General features: G+C 36.4%; 1 protein-coding gene and 1 non-coding gene across 2 annotated transcripts; one reads left to right on the top strand and one right to left on the bottom strand.

The window, feature by feature from the left end:
• Positions 1-14,682: 14,682 nt before the first annotated feature.
• On the top strand, positions 14,683-14,754 carry TRNAE-CUC (transfer RNA glutamic acid (anticodon CUC)). Its single transcript has one exon. It is a non-coding gene; the product is annotated as a tRNA-Glu (tRNA).
• A 2,385-nt stretch (positions 14,755-17,139) lies between these two features.
• Positions 17,140-19,823, bottom strand: LOC132642504 (heat stress transcription factor A-6b-like). The gene is given in 3 exon segments (XM_060359665.1): positions 17,140-17,429; positions 17,432-18,137; positions 18,939-19,823. Coding segments are annotated over 3 exon segments (1,026 nt in total). The 5' UTR covers positions 19,224-19,823; the 3' UTR covers positions 17,140-17,394.
• Positions 19,824-20,064: the final 241 nt, after the last annotated feature.

Below are 20,064 nucleotides of genomic sequence, written 5' to 3'. Positions count from 1 at the left end.
TGAAGTTGTACTCTCTTTCTTTAAATTTGTTTCAGTATTTTTCAATTTTAGTAGAAATTGAGTCAGTCTATTGAAAGTGGATAGCGTAGCGGTGAACTCAGCTTTGTAGAAATTCTTGAACAAATATCTTAATGATATCAAGGATTTGTTAAAAATCTTACATTATTCAAACCCCTATTAGACCCATTATGACTACATCTATTAGACCCATTAAGGCAAACCAATGAGACTTTAGGATTTCCTCGCCCAATTTTTCTCTAGCTAATCAAGCATTTTGTGTTTTCTGTAGCCGTTTTTAGATCCTTTGGAACACTGATTTGCATTCATGACATTTGAAAAGTATTCTTTTGGCAAAAGGGTTAAAATTGCTTTTCAAGTATGTGAAATTCACGTCATTTGCCTTCCGTTAATAGTTTCACCTGACCATATTCATACTGTTACTTCTTTTTATTTTTTTATATTAAGCCATCACCATTAGGTTGTGAGCCTAAGGTGTGGGAGGTTTGGCTTGACCCCTATCATGTTAGATTAACAAAATGAACTTACAATGACTAGAGGGGGACATGAAACCTTGCCTCTAGTCTATAAAAAATAGATTGAAAAATGCCTTATATTTTCTAATTATACTCTATTAGGTCCCATGTGAAATTAGAGCATAGTTGGCCAACAAAGTAATAGTAAGATCATGATTGAACCAAACTATTAATGGAGGGCAAATATTATGAATTTCGCATAAAAGTGCATTTTGACCCTTTTCTCATTGCTCTGATTTGGATAGAACAGGAGGTGGCTGATACTAAGTCTGTTTAGATTCCATTGCATAGAAAACATATTACTTTCACGGTTTCACCAGATCGTGCATTCAATTTGTCGTGAATCTGCCTCCACAAGTTCTTTATCAACCACACCAATAAATCACAGGTGCTAACACATTACTCTGATTTGTATTGAGTGATATTATGTCATCCAATGTAACGATGTTCGACAAAAGGGCTTTTGCATTCTCTTGGGAGATAGAGCCCCGCACTTTTCTAACTCAAACAAAAAAAAAAAAAAAAATGGAATCAAACTAACTCATTAAAAAAAAAAAAATCAAATTAGGCTTCATGCACAGATTCTGTGCGTGAAAGGGGTATTTTATTTTATTTTTTTCCTTTTTTAAGCTATCAAAAATCACATTTTTTTTCATACTTTGGGCAAAGATTAGTTATGTTTCAAAACCCCGAAATATTAATATTTTATATAAAACTTAATATATTTTTTTGCGTACAATAACGTCGACTCATTACATCAAGTATACCTAAACGTTTGGATTGTCGTTTTAGGGGTTGTAGAGTGCCCCGAAGTAAGTTTTGTTTGCTTGAAAACTTGTCATCTTTAGATCTAAGTGTCAAATTTTATAGGATTTTGATTTAAGTGTTTTGAAATAAAAATATTATATTAAAAAATAATTCATCCAATACGAGAGGTTCAACCAAGGCATAATATATCTCATTCAATGCTCCCACCAAGGTTTGATCCCATGTTGTTGGCATAAAAAAGAAGTGAGTAAAAAAGAGAGGCTAAACCACCAAGCCAAATTGGTGAATGTTACAAAGTAGACACTTTTTATTTTTTATATTGTTCACTAATGCTATCTAACTCGTTTTGATAAATTGAATTTCGAACCTCGAAATTGACATTCAAAACATCATTATCACGGGATTAGCACCCCCAAATATATTTTTTATCATTAGATTTTTACTAGAGAAGAATGAAATTTTTGCACAAATTTGGGGGAAACGGACATTTTTTGAAAAATCGGCTCGGCCAAACCGCCTTGCGGCAGTTTATCCGCGTAGATCTCGAAAAAAATACCCTGAATAAAAAAAAACGCGTAAATCGGACATCCGAGCGCAAAGTTATGACCATTTAAAGTTTCAACAATTTACAACTAGTTTTCCACCTATGCTCCGGTCCTTATTTTTTATTTACGTGAGTGAAGAGGCATATGTATACTTGATGTAATGAGCCGATATTATTGTACGCTAAAAAAAATATTAAGTTCTATATAAAATATTTATATTTCAACATTTTGAAACGTAACTAATCTTCGGTCAAAGTATGAAAAAAAACTTAAAGATAACAAGTTTCCAAACTTATTTCGAGGCACTTTATAACCCCTAAAACGACGACGCAAACATATATGTATACTTGATGTAATGAGCCGACATTATTTTACGCTAAAAAAAATATGAAGTTCTATATAAAATATTTATATTCCGGTGTTTTGAAACGTGACTAATCTTCGTTCAAAGTACTGAAAAAAGCTCAATTTTGAGTTTGATTTCCAAAGATGACAAGTTTCCAAGCAAACAAAACTTACTTCGGGGCACTCTACAACCCCTAAAACGACGATCCAAACGTTTAGATATACTTGATGTAATGAGCCGAAGTTATTGTACGCAAAAAAAATATATTAAGTTCTATATAAAATATTGATATTTCAGGATTTTGAAACATAATTAATATTTGCCCAAAGTATGAAAAAAAAAACGTGATTTTTGATAGCTTAAAAAAAGAAAAAAAAAATACCCCTTTCACACACATAATCTGTGCGTGAAAGGACCAACGCACAGATTATGTGCGTGAAGCCTAGTTTGATTTTTTTTTTTTAATGGGTTAGTTTGGTTCTATTTTTTTTTTTTTTTTTTTTTTGGGTTAGAAAAGTGCAGGGCTCTAGGAGATAGCTTGATTTCCTGGATTGATATGTAATTGCTTGTTTGAACACTAAGTGGAACAGAGCTTTAGCATTTGCAACTACTGAGCCTACTTGATTCAGTGTTCTGTTTATGCAATCTTGAATTTATAACTCCAATCCCAAAGCCTTCACCATTTGAGAAATCGAGCCCAGAACCAACCTCATTAAGCTATATCTCTAGATAGCAGCATAGATTGAATAATCCATGCATTGATTTAGTTCACGAATAAGGCATTGATCTCTTGTGCACTTAATTTACGTAAGACTCATCAATTCTAGGCAGGAAACATGGAAAAAACCAGGTACAATTGACATGGAATGTAAGTATAAGGTCTCAATATAAGTTGATACAAGAAACATGAACTTCAAAGTACAAAGAAAGGCAACTCTGCTACCTATGTTGCAAACTTACAATCTCTCTTTAAAACCTCACAACTGTTTACATTAAGTAAAATACAATACAATTTCAATATTAAAATGGTTTTAATCAAAAGGAATACCTGAAAGTGTAAGGTTTTGAGAAATAAGACACTGAATATTTTCAGAATTTCTGTGTATTCATTCTGTGAAGAAGAGCACCTATATATACAAGTGTACTATTTATGAAATAAAAGAATAAAACTTATTCCTATACATTTTGTCTCAATTCTATTGGCTGTTGTACCTGTACATTTTGTCTCAAGTGTAACTAACTTATTCCTTTACAATGTGAATGATAATGACATGTTCATCTAATGGTTGTTATGATTTTGTCAAGTTTGTATGGCTAGGATTCATCTTGGTATTCATTGTATACCACCGTGTATACTCTTTCAGTTTTGGAACAGATTCAACAGGCCCAGATTCATCAAGCCCAAAGCATTCTTTATTCAGCATTTGGCCCATTTTTCATTTAACCCGATTTGTCTCATTTCTTCAATGTTGACTGTCACGACCCAACCCCGTGGGCCGTGACTGGTATCCTAACTGGATACCCGTACGTAATTACCTACCAGAGTTGGCGTGCCCAAAAAACTAATTCACATTAGCTGTACAAGGATCAATAATAAAATAAAATACAGCGCACGAGAACATATACATACATAAGCATACTTAGACTTACACTTAAGCCGTTAAGGCTATCATAGCAGACAGAATAGCAAACTCGTACATACCTACCTGAACAGTGACAACCCATAACCCACATACATATCTACAGGCCTCTAATCGGACATACAGAATCAGATGACGGGACAGGGCCCCGCCGTACCCCAAGTTACCATACATACAGAATATATAGATGTCAGAAGATATATACCAAAAGTACACGCTCCGGATCAAAGGAGCTCTCCCAAAACAGCAGAATCAGTGTCCTAGACTGGCGGCGTATCACCGGGTGCGTCTGTACCTGCGGGCATGTAACGCAGCCCCCGAAGAACCGGGGGTCAGTACGAAAAATGTACCGAGTATGTAAAGCGAAAATATAACAAATATAATCATAGTCTGAACCAGAAGCACAGAAATATAGCGGATAGAATCATAATCCAAACGGACGGGCAGAAATGTACCGGACAGAATCATAATCCAGCCGGACAGACAGAATCATAATCCAGACGGACGGACGGAATCATAATCCAGACGGACGGACGGAATCATAATCCAGACGGACAGACAGAATCATAATCTAGACGGACGGAACAGAATCATGCATGCAGAGTCATACAGAGTCATATGCTTATACAGATGCAGATAGCATATACATACATACATACAGATCCCGGCCCTCTCATGAGGGACGCGGTAACAGAACCCGGCCCTCTTAGTACGGGACGCGGTGGACAGACAGATCAGATCATATGCCATCCTGGCCGCCAACCCCATACACACATCATAATATCATATACAGATGTAAACAGATCCCGGCCCGCACACCGAGGGACGCGGTGAACAATGCAGTGGAATATGCACGATAACAGAACCTGGCCCGGGCGTAGTGAAGGAAGCGTTGAGGCATCCACGAACAGATTAATGAGAAACCACATACATACAGATCATCATACAGACTCAATGGAACTGAAATAGGCCAAACGGCAGTTCAAATCAAAGTATTCGGACAATATTCAAAATACGCGCCTATATATCACTTGGGATGGCACGACAGATTATTACCAGAATCAGATTTCCAGATGTCAAAAATATTTTGTCAGATTTATGAAAATAGTCATAACGCTTGCCATATAACGGATAGAATATTAGTCCAGATGTTGTCTGAGAAAATCGGACAGAAACAAGGTAGTTAAAGTTATACAGAAAGTATCGGGCTTTGTGGGCCCACCTCGGACCAACTCGAGGCTGCGTACGTAAATTACAGATAATAGACCTTATGAGGTCGTCTATAATCATTTAGAAGCATACCGACTCCGTTTAGGAAAGCTGCATACATAAAGTTTACTTTAAGGGCAAGTTATAAGAAAACTGATTCAATCTTACTGAAGGAAATAGAGCGGATTTCAATCTCGAATTCCGAAGAACAGAGTCGTATCTAAGGCTCGCAGCCGAGCCTATTACGTCTAGAACATGCCTGAGAATGAAGGGGTAGGCTTTACATACCTTATTCGCTCCTTACGCCTTTCCAAATTCAAATCCCGTTTCGTCCGAAATCTGCATTTGGTCATGTTTACCAAATATTAATCATAGGGCCTAAAGGTTCAATTTTTGCCAATACTTGTCTACGGAAATTTGGGCAGCATCTCCCCTATACATACAACATCCCGGAGATTCAACTCGGCTCAAATAGCAACAACCAACCCAATCAACAATGCCAACAATATCAACAATCCATTAGAAATGCATTCTAACATAAATTGTCTTCTTTTTCAAATAATGCAACAACTTCCAAACCAACTTTACACTTTCAAGTCAATATCAACCTTCTCATATTCATTTACTAATCAAGATCATTACAATACAATTTGGAAATATTTCATATCATTTCCACAAAATATTCACAAGGTATACAAAATATACAAACTTTCCACCAAAGTCATAATTCATCCAAAACTTCTAATATTCAACCTACCTATCCATAACATATTTCCATCTTCCAATTTCATCAACCATAATCATAATTCACATCTTAACAACTTCATTTCCATAATATCACAAAATCATTCTAAAGTGACATAATCTTCTACATTCCAACTTCAACCAAAATTCATTCAACTTTCATTCCCAATATAATTTTCACCATAACCACAACTAAAATACAACATAAAATTAACTCATTTTGGCTATACAATATTCACATGCACACGGCTACTTACACACATATAAACACCATACAAACTTCCATACTTTTCATGAATTCTAACCATTTTTACATACTACAACATAAATAAACCCTTCATACCACATAAAAAGGGATTAATTCTTACCTTTTTCTCCTTACTTTTTCACTTGTCCAAGGTGTGCATTTGATGAACCAAGGGTTCTATCTTCCAAAATAATTACACCAAGTTGTAGAGGACCCTTGAATTAGTGGGTATACAACAAGAAAATAATTTTTAGAACAATATTTCATAGGGGGGAAATTCCCCCATCTTGGCCGAAATGGCCATGGAGTTTTCTCCTTGTTCTTTCTTTTCTTTCTCTCAAGTTTTCTTGAAACTTCTATGCTTTATGACTCATCCAAGGCTCTTATATTAATTAGCACATGGAAATTTAATTAAACTATGGGTTGGGCCTCACTTGGCCGGCCACCCCTTAAACATTGGGCCTAATATTTTTTTTTGGGCCAACTCGGTTGGTCACGAGTTGGGCCTAGCCCACTGACCTTTCAACCTTAAAACGTCCATATCTCCTTGTACCGATGTCACCTATAGGCCCACGACCTACCGTTGGAAAGCTATTTCAATTATCTACAACTTTTATTTCTGGGCGTTTTCCAAAATTCCAAACTTATAATGCCGATTTGTTCCCTCCACGTCAGGTCATCCGAAAACGTTTTCTTAAAAATATCCGTTTGGAGGGCTTCCACTTTGATTTGGCCCCAGGGCCCTTCACGAGTTGTGTTTAACTTTACATATGTGATTCATATAACTTGTCACATGTCCCAAAAAAAATCTTGACGTGTGGGCCCCACCTCGACTTACAAATAATCCGACGTTCGAAAATACAGGATATAACATCTGTTGACTTCTTCCTTCTTCCTTCAATCATCAATCATCTCATCTCTTTCTCTTTCAATGCTCCAGTGAAAGTCTGAATCATCTTCTTCCTTTTCCATTGAAGAAGAAGATGATGATGATGCATGTAATCCTACACCCTCCTTCAAATTGGAGGGGATAGAAGTGACCCCCAATTTGCAAAGAAGGTGACGGTGAGAGGGACCAGACAACGATTTTGTGAAAATGTCTGCTAATTGATCTTTGGACGGAACAAAAGAAAGAGAGATCAATCCAGCCAAGTATTGTTGCCTGACGAAATGGCAATCAAGCTCAACATGTTTGGTCCGTTCATGGAAAACGGGGTTTCGTGCAATGTCGATGGCTGCTTTGCTATCCGAGTGAACTGGAATCGGAATAGGTGGGGGAATCGACAGATCTGAGAGTAGTCGGGTCAACCAAGTGAGTTCGGCAACCAATCTCCTCATCGACCGGTATTCCGCTTCGGCGGAGGAAAGTGAGACTGAATCTTGTTTCTTGGACTTCCAAGAGATGGGAGATCCACCCAAGCTGACAAAGAAACCACTTACAGAGCGCCGCGTGTCTCGACAAGTGGCCCAATCCGCATCACAAAATGCAGACAAGGAAAAGGTCGGAGAAGCATTGAGGAAGATACCTTGTGAAGGAAACTTTTTCAGGTACCTTATAACTCTCAAACCAGCATTGAAATGATCCACACTAGGCTGCTGCATAAATTGACTCAAATTTAATACAGCAAATGACAAATCAGGCCTAGTGTTGGTCAAATAGTTTAATTTTCCGACCAGATGTCTATAGATTGTAGGATCTGATAATGGTTCCCCTGAATCTGCAGATAATTTGATTGATGGATCCATTGGTGAAGAGACTAATCCCAAATGAGAGACATCAAAATCTTCTAGAAGTTCCAAGGTATATTTCTTTTGACTGATTATCATTCCTTGATCTTCTCTTAGAATTTCCATGCCCAGAAAATAATGAATTGCCCCAAGATCCTTAATTTTGAACTCTGAGTTAAGAAAGACCTTGAGAGTACCAATTTCTGTATGATCATTTCCTGTAATAAGAATGTCATCCACATAGACTGCCACTATAAAGATCAGTGAACCTGTATTCTTAAAGAATAAGGAATAATCATTTAAAGATGCTGAATATCCTTTAAAACTCAATGCCCCTGCAAGCTTGGCATACCATTTCCTAAAGGCCTGCTTTAATCCATATAGGGATTTCTTGAGTTTGCACACTAAATTAGACTGTGGAGGAATCAGACCAGTAGGGAATTTCATGTACACTTCCTCTTGTAATCACCTTGCAAGAATGCATTGTTAACATCAAACTGTAAAACTTCCCACCTTTTCTTGACTGCAATAGTCAACAAACACCTGATAGTGGTCATCTTCACCACTGGGGAAAATGTTTCATTGAAATCAACTCCTGCCTTTTGAATATCTCCTCTAATGACTAATCTTGCCTTTAGTCTTTCAATGGTTCCATCTGCATGTTGCTTAACCTTGTAAACCCATTTACAAAGAAGTGCACTTCTTCCATCTGGAAGAGGAACCACATCCCAAGTGTGATTCACTAGTAATGCCTCTATTTCATCCTCCATAGCTTTTATCCAACCTGGATGCTTACAAGCTTGAGAAAACCCTCTAGGATCTGTGATGTTTGAAGTAGCATGAATAATGGTTTGGTTAGGCTTGGACAGTGCATGGAAAGAAAGGGTGGTAGGATTGGTTGGGTTGGCAAAACAGGATTCTGTCACATCACTGAGAAAGATGTTACTACAAAAGTAATCATGGAGGTGTGCAGGAAGCACTCCTTTATTAGCCCTTTCAGATTTCCTAGTAGGTTCTTGGTGTGTTATAATATTGGGCGAGGAAGGAAGTGGTGGTGAGGATGGTGGTGAGGATGAATGTGTAATGCCAGGACTGGATGTAGTATCAGTAGGTGGAAAATGTGTAAGAGGAGATGATGAAGTAGATATGTCACTAGAGTTGATAGAGGGAGATGGTGAGGTGTTGGGAGTAGAATTAGGAGTATTGGGTTGAGATTCATTGAGTGGAATTTGGGTAGGATCATCTGAGGAAAATGGATATTCTGAGAAAATTGGGATTTGATGCTGGTTTGAAGCAAAAGGGAAATGTGTTTCATGGAACCTCACATCTCTAGATATCACTATCTTCTTGGTTTGCAAATCTAAGACTTTGTATCCCTTTTGATGTAGAGGATATCCCAGCAAGACACAGGCCCTTGCCCTTTCATCAAATTTGCTTCTTCCTTGTAAAATAGTAGAAACATAACACAAACAACCAAAACTTTTCAAGTGTCTATAGTCAGGTTCTCTATGGAAAAGCAGTTCATAAGGAGTTTTTCCTTGGAGAACCTTAGATGGTATCCTGTTTATGATATAAGTTGTTGTCAATATGCACTCACCCCAGTAAGAAATGGGAATGTTGGAATGAAACATCAGACCTCTTGCAATTTCCAAGAGATGTCTATGTTTTCTTTCAACAATCCCATTTTGTTGGGGTGTTCCAACACAAGAAAGCTGATGAATGATACCTTGAGAATCAAGGAATGCTGATTCTTGTGTTCCCTTCTCCAATTCTAAAGCATTATCAGACCTTATCTGCTTGACTTTTACATTAAATTGTCTCTCAACCATGACAAGAAAACTTTTAAGTACTGGAAATGCATTACATTTAGTACTTAATAGAAAAGTCCAGGTGCCTCTAGTATAATCATCCACTATTGTTAAAAAATACCTGTAACCATTATATGTGCTAGACTTATAAGGACCCCATGTATCAATGTGTATGAGTTCAAACATCCCTTTAGTCTTAATGGTACTAAGTGGGAAGGGTAGCTTAGTCTGCTTTGCTTTAGGACAAACATCACAAACAAGATCAGGAATAGAGTCACAATGAAGGAAATTTAAATGTTTCATTGCTGAAAAGGGGAGATGCCCCAACCTTACATGCCAAAGTTTTACATCAGACAAAGCTTTAACATGTGCAAAAATAAGAATAGAAACAGACTCAGAACTAGAATTTCTTGCTGTTGGAATAGAAAATGCATTGACTAAACTCCTAGATTTAGTGATAGTAGATTGCAATAGATAGAGTCCTCTCCTAGCTTCACCAAAAACTTGTGGACTCTTCATTAAATGGTCCTGCATTAGACATCCAGCAGATGTAAACTTAAGGTCACAGTTGAGTTGAACACATAACTTATGCACAGATAATAAGTTATATTTAAAATTTGGCACATGGAGGACATTAGTCAAAATAAGGTTTGGCAGAATAGGTACACACCCTGTGTGAGTTACATTTACCTTGAAAGAGTTAGGTAAGCTTATGTTTAGAGGCACAAGGAGTGGAATGAGAAATATGAAAGAATCAGGATTAAAGCACATGTGATCTGTAGCCCCTGAATCAATAATCCAAGTACTAGTTTCTAATTTACCTAAAACCTGATCAGAGTATTTTAGAATAGTACCAGCTATAGCATTAGCATTAATGCTTGTCTTTCCTAATTTTGCATGTTTGTATAAGTTCATCATCTCTGAGATTTGTTCCTTGCTGAATTGTTGCAAAAGGTTGTTGTTGATCTCAGAGTTATCAGCAGTTGTGTATTCCCCTTCTTCATACATTACTGCTGCATTGCCTTTAGCTTCTCCTTTAGTGAACTCAAAATCATCTGGGAATCCATGTAACCTATAACAATCATCTATTGTGTGTCCTGTCTATCCACAATGAGTACAACTTACATTGGGATTGTACTTCTTCTTCCCTTTGAACTTTTGGTGAGGTTTAACAAACCTCTGAAAAGAATTGTGAAACTTAGGTCCTGGATTTCCTGTTTTGACTGGTTGATTTTTGTATTTCTGTGGTCCCTTTCCCTGTGCTGCTGACATAAAAGCCCTGAATTCAGACATTAGTTGATCATTGGTTTGCTTTCCTTGTATGGTACTCTGTCCAGTAGCCATAAAGGATGCAGAATCTGAGGAAATCTGGGCATTTGCATATATCTCTCTTTGGTTCTCATCTTGTAGAAGAAGAGAATATGCAGTGTCCATACTAGGTAGTGGGTTCATCATAAGGATGTTTCCTCTAGCTTGTGTATAAACATCATTCAAACCCATTAAAAACTGGATTAACCTCTGATCCTCTAGTGACTTTGTTAACCTTTCCTTTCCTTCACACACACATGCACATGAGCAGCAGGTAGCATCAAGTTCATCCCAGAGTCTTTTGAGTTTAGTGAAGTATCCTGCAATGTCATTATTACCTTGCACTAAGCCTGTTAGCTCCTTTTGTAAGTGGTATAGTTTGGCACCATTGGACTTACCAAACCTTTGTTCTAGACTGTCCCAAAGTTCCTTAGCTGTTTTGGAACTCATTACACTGTCAGCAATATTTTTTGTAAGTGCATTTGTAATCCAGCATATCACCATATCATTGACACAACTCCATTGTTCATAATCTGTGGACTTTGGATCTGGAGCTTTACAGGCCCCATTGATGAAGCCAAGTTTCCTTTTGGCTGATAGGGATAGGAGAATGGATCTCCTCCAGCCTGGGTACCCCCTTCCATCAAATATAGTGTTGACTAGAGACATACCAGGTGAGTCTGAATTGCTAAGGTGATAAGGGTGATTATTTTCATATGTGATTGCCTTCTCAACACTGGCTGATTCCATATTTGTTGTTTCAGGCATATTAATTTGATGAAGATGAAGATGATTTTGATTTTAGATCTGGATCGAGCTTCAAATCTGCTCTGATACCATGTAAGGTTTTGAGAAATAAGACACTGAATATTTTCAGAATTTCTGTGTATTCATTCTATGAAGAAGAGCACCTATATATACAAGTGTACTATTTATGAAATAAAAGAATAAAACTTATTCCTATACATTTTGTCTCAATTCTATTGGCTGCTGTACCTGTACATTTTGTCTCAAGTGTAACTAACTTATTCCTTTACAATGTGAATGATAATGACATGTTCATCTAATGGCTGTTATGATTTTGTCAAGTTTGTATGGCTAGGATTCATCTTGGATATTCTTGGTATTCATTGTATACCACCGTGTATACTCTTTCAGTTTTGGAACAGATTCAACAGGCCCAGATACATCAGGCCCAAAGCATTCTTTATTCAGCATTTGGCCCATTTTTCATTTAACCCGATTTGTCTCATTTCTTCAATGTTGACTTCTTCCTTCTTCCTTCAATCATCAATCATCTCATCTCTTTCTCTTTCAATGCTCCAGTGAAAGTCTGAATCATCTTCTTCCTTTTCCATTGAAGAAGATGATGATGATGATGATGCATGTAATCCTACAGAAAGAGGGTAAAAAAGGAACGAGTATAGTTTGCAAAGCAGTCATCACTTGGACATTTATCGTGTCTGTCTCACAGTCACACCTCCCTTCTTTCCAAATTTTCAGTATCTTATAGACCTGTACTACTACTTGACTCCCCATTGTGATGAAAACTTTAGGATGAAAAAACAAACCATAAGAAACGATAGTAAACAACTCGTATCTTATTTAACTCAATGAATTAATGTTACTTTTACTTATCAAAAATAAAAAAGAAACTCAATGAATTGATGTTGTGCAACAGATGCAACTGCTGAAGAAGGATGGCCTAGGTTGGCGCCTCCACTTCCTTTATATCCGAGCTTTGATTTTGGTGTCAATTCTGTGCTACACAACTTCTCAACTCTTGCGTCTTCTTGAATCTTGATCAAAGTAGTAATTATAAAGTCTCCCTCATGATTAATAGTTGGTGCGGTAAATTTAGTAGGGACTATTTCATTTTCAGGCACCAATTCAATAACTTCTTTAATGTCCATTGATTGTTCCACCGGAGGTTGGTGCTCAGTAGGAGATAAAACAGTTTGCATACATGCATTTCAGTTGTCTTGGCCGCATTCGTCACCTTCATTGCATAATCCTCCTTAATTATGGTTGAAAAGGTGCTGCCTCGTTGATATACAGTTCATGAAATGGCTGTCCAGAGGTGTCAGTTTTCTTAAGATCACAGTCGTTCCCTGCATTTTCTGATTTATTTGGCGTCCGATTAACCTCTTGAGGAAGATCCACACACTTCTCTTCTGGCTCAGGAATTGTTGCAAAGAGATCAAACGGAATAATTTGAGGAGCATCTTCAGATTGTGGACTAGCTGTAGTACTATCACTTAGATTTGAATTCATTTCCATTGTTTTACCTACTTCACCGGCAACTCCAGAACTGTTTTCAAACTGATCTCCAACACTCATAATTCAAGCTTTTCCTCAATCAATCTGTCTGTTAAAGATTCATTTTTAATTTCCACCAATCAAGTCATCTCTTTGATCATCATCATCTGAAACAAAACTCTTATCTGCACAATTATTTTGTTTAGCGAGCAGATATGAGGAATAATATTTAAAATGATAGTAATTCACAAGAGAACGACAATCCATAAAACAAATGATAGAAAAATACTACAGAAATGAAGCCAGTTCCACAACCATGCAAACATAATTATAATAAACCTTCTTTTCCACCTTCAGAGTAAATAGTAGGATTTTTGTTAGCTGAAGGCAGTCCTGCTGGTTTTTCATGATAATCTTTAGTTTCATCTTTAGGTTCCTTTTTCCTTGAACGCTTTCTATATTAACAACAACTTCTTGTTTCTGTTGATTGTTGGCAGCATCATTTTCTTCTTCTGAAATATCAAACATCAAAATTGCAAACTATCACCTTCGGTTTACATACTCTGTCCTTGAGATTTCTGCACACCCCGTAAGAAAGATCTTGAATAGCCTTAATCATAAGAGTATTTGTCAAAAATAACCTTAGTCTTAAATGTCTCACTCTATTAACACTCCACTAATTCGAGCAGCAAGAGTGAATTTGGGGTATAGTTAGTATACGTAATAAGAGTCTTTTTCTTCTTCTTTTAAAACGTCAAATATTTTGAAACAAACTCCGTTTGCCAAAAGTGACTAATATCGAGGACTGGATAGAGTAACAGATTCTTGAATTCACAGAAGCAATATGAACCATAAATTTTCCAAAATTTCCAAATTCACCTTGATTTCCTGATAAATTTGTGTTCCCCATCTCATCTCCCATAGGCAACTATTCTTCTTCTGCAATAAACCAGTGCATCTCATCTCAATAATTTCAACAGACGCATGCAAGAGTTAAAAAGTTATAGAATGTCCAAAGAACCAATGTATTATGATGATGAATAGTGATAGTCACATGCTAATCGGTAGAAGCTTCAGAGGACATCTTAACTTGGTGATCATCAGTGATGGACCTAGGATTTTATACAAGCGGATTCAGTCAAAAACAACATTAGCCGACACTAAATAGGATTTCTCTGACACTCTTCAACTTCTAAATATTTGCAAATCCAATATACTCAGTATTTCACTTGCAACATTCCAACTCTACCAACTCCTTAACTCACATCAAGGAAACAAATTTACATATTTCTCAAAAAAAAAATGGAGCACTTTCAACCTATCAAGGTACCATATTCCCTAGGAACCAAACTGAAGGCATTCTTGAGAATCTATAAGCCCATCCATATTACCTTCGTTCTTTCCAAATAGTAGTGAAGTCTACATTTAATTTTCCTAAAGTTATCAACAATTGAGTCAACTCAACGGCATTTTCGCTGAAACTTCTCTTCATTTTCATAAAAACTTATTAAAGTGTTATAAAAATATTGCTGTTATTCATTACAAGCTCCGTTGTAGTCTAGTTGGTTAGGATACTCGGCTCTCACCCGAGAGACCCGGGTTCATTCCCGGCAACGGAATAACAGTTTTTGCAAAATGAGTCCTCATTTGCCGGGCTCCACATATGGAGTGTCTTTCTTTATTGAAATGAAACACTACAGTATATTTCTAGTAAATTTTCAACTGAACTAATATCTATTTACTCCATTTCTTTTCGTTTTTAGTTTGACCAATATTTATACGGTATTTTTTTAATACTATCAGTTTTTAACAACAAATTTTGAGAATATATAATAGGTAAAAATTTGCGTACACTCTAGTCTCCCCAAACTCCACTTGTGAATTACGCTGGATATGTTAGCTTTTATTGAGGTTCCATGGGAGTAACAGTTTTAACTTTACAAGAGGCAAGAGATTAATGTTTAGATCAGATTTGGTCTTTAAGGAAAGGAGAAAGTATGCACACTAAAATTTGACAGGGTGTCCATTTAAATTATAGGAATGATGTTTAACTTTTGCTTTCATTTCAAGAGTTGCAAAAACAAATCCAGCTCGCATTCGCATAACTACCATCTCTATATTCTCTTTCCTCCTCCTCCTTGTTTTCTGATGTTATTTAGCTCAAACTTTAGTGTTTTCTATGAAATCACTGTTATTATTTGAAACCTTCAGTATTTCACAACTTACACAAAACAGTGTGAGCTGTCAGGTAATAATAATATCATTGATATGAGAAACAAGGAATAAGACGAGAGTGCGGTAGCATTTTGTTGAATTTACATTCATTCTTTTTCCAAGTGATCCAAAATGGATGCAAACATTAGTATAACAATATGGCACACATGGATTTGGTCTAAATAAAGGACCTAAAATGTTTTAATTCATCTAAGATTAATTGAACAAACACAAGCAAATCATGCCAATACGTAGGACTTGTGAACATTGACAAAATAAGTAGAATGAAGATAATTAAATCTTGTCAATCCGGCATAACTTGTAAAAATTTGACAAGATAGACAGAATGAAGATAGTACCAAATCTTGTCAATCTGACATGTGTGAACAATAACAACACAAACTAGTACGTTTGACATTACTTGTTAACCATTTAAGAATAGGCCGAGTGAAAATTGTAATTAAAGTCATAACCCGCTCTTCATGATTTGTGAATACTTAATTTTCCATTCTTTGGAGTATATGTAATACATAGGTTATTCTTGCAAAAATGTTTTAAAAGAGAACAAAAGTTAAATAGTGTGTGGCACGGAATGATCCTATTTGTGCAAATCACTGGAGTTATATAGGCTACAAAATATCACGTTAATAACCATAGCAACCTTAGCCGTTACATAACTCAAGCAGATGGAGATTCCTCGGTCATTAAAAACCCTAGACAAAGCCTGTGCAGTTAGCAGTAAGCATAAGGAATTTCCAAATATAGAAAGGAAGAGAGACAAAAAGAAAGTGTTGTCTCGGGACAAGATGCACCATATGTTAATCCTGACACCTCGATTAAATAGTGTCTGTCTGTTTGTAAATCTGGCCATGCAAGACATGTGCAAATTACCTTTTATTGCCTTATCCCAGTTGGACATTATCACAAGGACAGTCCAATTATAGATACAATTCTTTTGTGAATTCATTGAGTACATTTTTTCTTTTCTTTTTGCCACTACTGGGTGTGAAGTCTGAGCTGCAGGAATCAATTAAATGGGTCACTGCTTGACCATATTTCTAAAAACGGAAAGATGGTGGGGACTATTAAGGCATACATTGGTAGTGCTGGAGCTAAATGCGGACATCGAAATCTTAGGCCAAAATTAGGGAGACTTTTGCCAGTATTTCTAAAAAAGGAAATTTGTGGGGTCACTAATTAAAGCATGTGTTAAGACTCGCGCGTGTAATTATACACGCTTAGCCACTTACCAAGCATCTACTAATTGCTTATTCGTTGGCTGAATAGCACTGTCCGGTGGCAAAGGTAAAAAATTCGTTAAATGTGCTTCTGTGTTGAGTGAAGTCTATAAAAAACTTTTAAACTTATATCATACACCCTCTGGCCGATGTAAATTCACACTACAAAAAAACAGGTAATTTGCGAAGGTTAAAAGTGTAATTAGTGGAGGTTATAAACCTCCAATATTCGCACACTTAAATGGTATTCGCCAAGTGTTTTAATGACTACGATTAGCAAGTAATACCAGTTAAGTACCGAATAGCTAATAAACAGCATCACACACACTTAAATTGAAGAATGCACAACAAATAATCTGCCTTCAAGACGGGAAAGGTGGCCTTACCAATTTAATGGCTGAACAATAGATCGAGTTGAATACCAAGGGGAAGAGATGTTGATTCATACACTTTGTCGAGTCCAACATCAGGTAAACTTGGCATCGACAATCAAGAAAATTCAAACAACAACAATAATAATAATGATGACGCAATGCATCTATCCCAAGTTAGTTGATCAAATCAATTATATGAATCCTCACTAAAAATTCTCTATTTTTTTTCTTCTGGCATAAATAATTTCTAATATGAGAAAAGAATCTTAGAAAACATTGAATCTAAAGTAAACGTACCCTACAAGAACAAAAAGAAAAAGAATTGAAAATTAAGTTTATGGGACAATCAGTACAGAGTGATGTATTCAAGTAACTGAATTAATCAAATCATTGCAAGAGCTAAACACAATCAAGAAATCAGCCAACAAGCTCTTCAATTTGACCTAGAGCCTAAAAATCCAAGCTGGACAAAACATCAACATCTTCTTCATCCTCCTGTTCAATACCAAGCAAAGTCATCATATCATCTTCAACATTCTCATTGACCATATCCTCCCAAAATCCTTCATCAATTGCTTTATTATCTCCACCTTCTATCTTTTCAATCTGTTCTTTCTCAAAATCACTTGGTCCTTGCATGTTCATAAGAAGTTCTAAATCATCAAATTCAGAAATATCACCAAAATCTTGAGGTTCTAACTTTACATTGCTAGGACCTTGATCAATTGGCCTCCTTCTCTGCTTCTTGATTGCTTCTTGAAGTTCCTTCCTTTTATCCTTTTGCATCATTAACTGCTCCACAAAGCTTGGATTCTTTAGTGCTTTGGCCAAGAAACTCATCATCTGCTGCTGTTTGATTTCTGTCCCTTTAAGCTTTTGTTCCATTGCTTGAAGGTATGATTTAGTAGTCTGCTGCTGCTGTTTAAGTTTAACAAGTTCAATCATGAGAACGTGCTTGTCGCGTCTCAATTGATCAATTTCTCCATCGAATGACCCAAAGCTTCCCAACTCAACACATGATGATGAAGAGTCCATACCTTGGTTTGATGAAGCCTTGATGAAATTACTAGTGCTTGTTGTTTTTCTCCTCCTAATTGTTCTCAAGAGATGCTTTTGGCCCCTCAAGAAACCTTCATTAGCAAATTCCCAATGGTCTGGATTTACCTTCCTGAATGCCTGCATTGTTCACACATTCCTTCTCCTCCAGTAAGAAAAGAAAACACAGCCTCATGAAAAACCAATTATAATTTTCGTTGCTGAAATACTAGATACACCGTCACAGTAAGAACTAAAACAGGTTATCTGCTACAGTAGAGTAAAGATGACTTGCTGATGTGTAAAAAATTCTTACACTGACGGTGTGTAAAATTTAAGCTCATTAAAATATTTATAGGAATCAAACACTTATCAAGTATGACGGAAATGGACATTTAGTAATGTACTAAACGCAAAGAAGATATCCACCTCCCTTCATAGACATTGATCTTTAGAAATAGTTTTTCTATACTAATTTTCGCCGCTTAAAAGAACCAATTAGTAGCAATTGAAGAGACTAGAACCAAAAAAAAAATCTTAAACAAAAGAAGCAGAAATACAGCAAGTTGCCATTGGAAGAAGCAAATCTATTGCACCTCTCCGTTGGAAAAAGAAAAACAATTAATTTGTTAACAAACTCAGGCTAGACTTCAGGAATATATAGATGGAAATTTTAAAGAAATAAAAAGTCTAGAGCACCCTATCAACAATTATATTCATATGATCATCAAGAGCTTCAATTCTCCTTCTTTCTTGTTCCTATCTATTAAGTACTAGTACTAGATAAGAGAGTTTCTCTTCTGTGCATTGACGGTGTAAAATTACACTTTCAGGTTAAATTGACCTACAACATATATATCTGTTAAATATTGTGTGTATGTGCTCATATATATGTCAATAGTTGAATTGGCTTATAGAGAGAATAATGAAAACGATGCTTACATAAGTATTGAGCTGCCTGACAAAGCTTGAGAAATTGTTATGCTTGAAATACCTTGGAAGAAGATTGATGGCCAAGCTCTGGGGATCCCATACTATGAAACTGTTGTTACCTCTACTCCAAGAAACGACGTCGTTGGTACTTGGATCATCCACAAGTTCGTATGTTTTTGTGAGAAATGGTGGAGGACCATTCTCATGAAGACCTTCCATTGGTTGAGGCATCGATGACGTGAACTCATCCGAAAAGAACTCTTCCTTTATTGAATTTATACCAAAATGATCCATGAACCTCCAATATTGAAGAAGTGAGTATAAAGATAGTGTAGTACTACAAGTCTGAGTCAGTGAATAATGTTATAGTAATTGAAAATATACTGTAAATTTGCAATGGCTGTTCAAAGGGTATTAATTTTAGGGTGCTTTAGAGTTGGAGTGTCATGAGAACAATTAGGATATTGGAAAGATCCAGAGATGAACACAAAACAAATTTTTTTTTTCCAAGAAAATAGAGGATATATGGAAAGGTAACAAAACAGTTTGTGAATCAAAGAAAGATAGGGTTAATTAATTAATTTGGAGCATGGGAAAGAGGGAGAAGAAGTGGGAATAATATGTTGCTATATTGGAGGTATATTAATGAGACAGAGTAATGGAAAAAAAGAGCTGAAGTCAGGGCTCAATGAATAACACCAGTGACTTGGAGAACTCCAGATATTGGATGGATAAAAGTCAATACTGATAGAGTCTCAAGAGGAAACCCGGGTAGGAGTTCATGGGCCTTTTGTGTAAGGGATGAAAGGGGAGATGTGATACAAGCACAGGCCAGAGAAATAGAGGATCTTCAAAGCATCAACACCGAGGCAGAGGCCCTAGCCATTTTACAGGCTCTCAGGTATTTAAAAGACAGTCAATGAGATCAAATAAGGATAGAGACAGATTCACTTTTGCTGAAGAACTCTATTCAAAGGACATGGAAAATTCCTTGGCAAATCATTACTATGGTGGAAGAAATTTGGAGAATAAGTGAGGAAAAAGTGGTGGTGATAGAGCATATTTATAGGGAAGGAAACAAATTAGCAGATCACTTGGCTAATTTAGCTTTGGACACAGGGGACATACAATTCAA

This window comes from Lycium barbarum, chromosome 1, assembly GCF_019175385.1.
Source record: "Lycium barbarum isolate Lr01 chromosome 1, ASM1917538v2, whole genome shotgun sequence".
Taxonomy (NCBI): domain Eukaryota; kingdom Viridiplantae; phylum Streptophyta; class Magnoliopsida; order Solanales; family Solanaceae; genus Lycium; species Lycium barbarum.
Note: the sequence above shows the minus strand (reverse complement) of the source record. Positions and strands in the feature narration are given on the sequence as shown.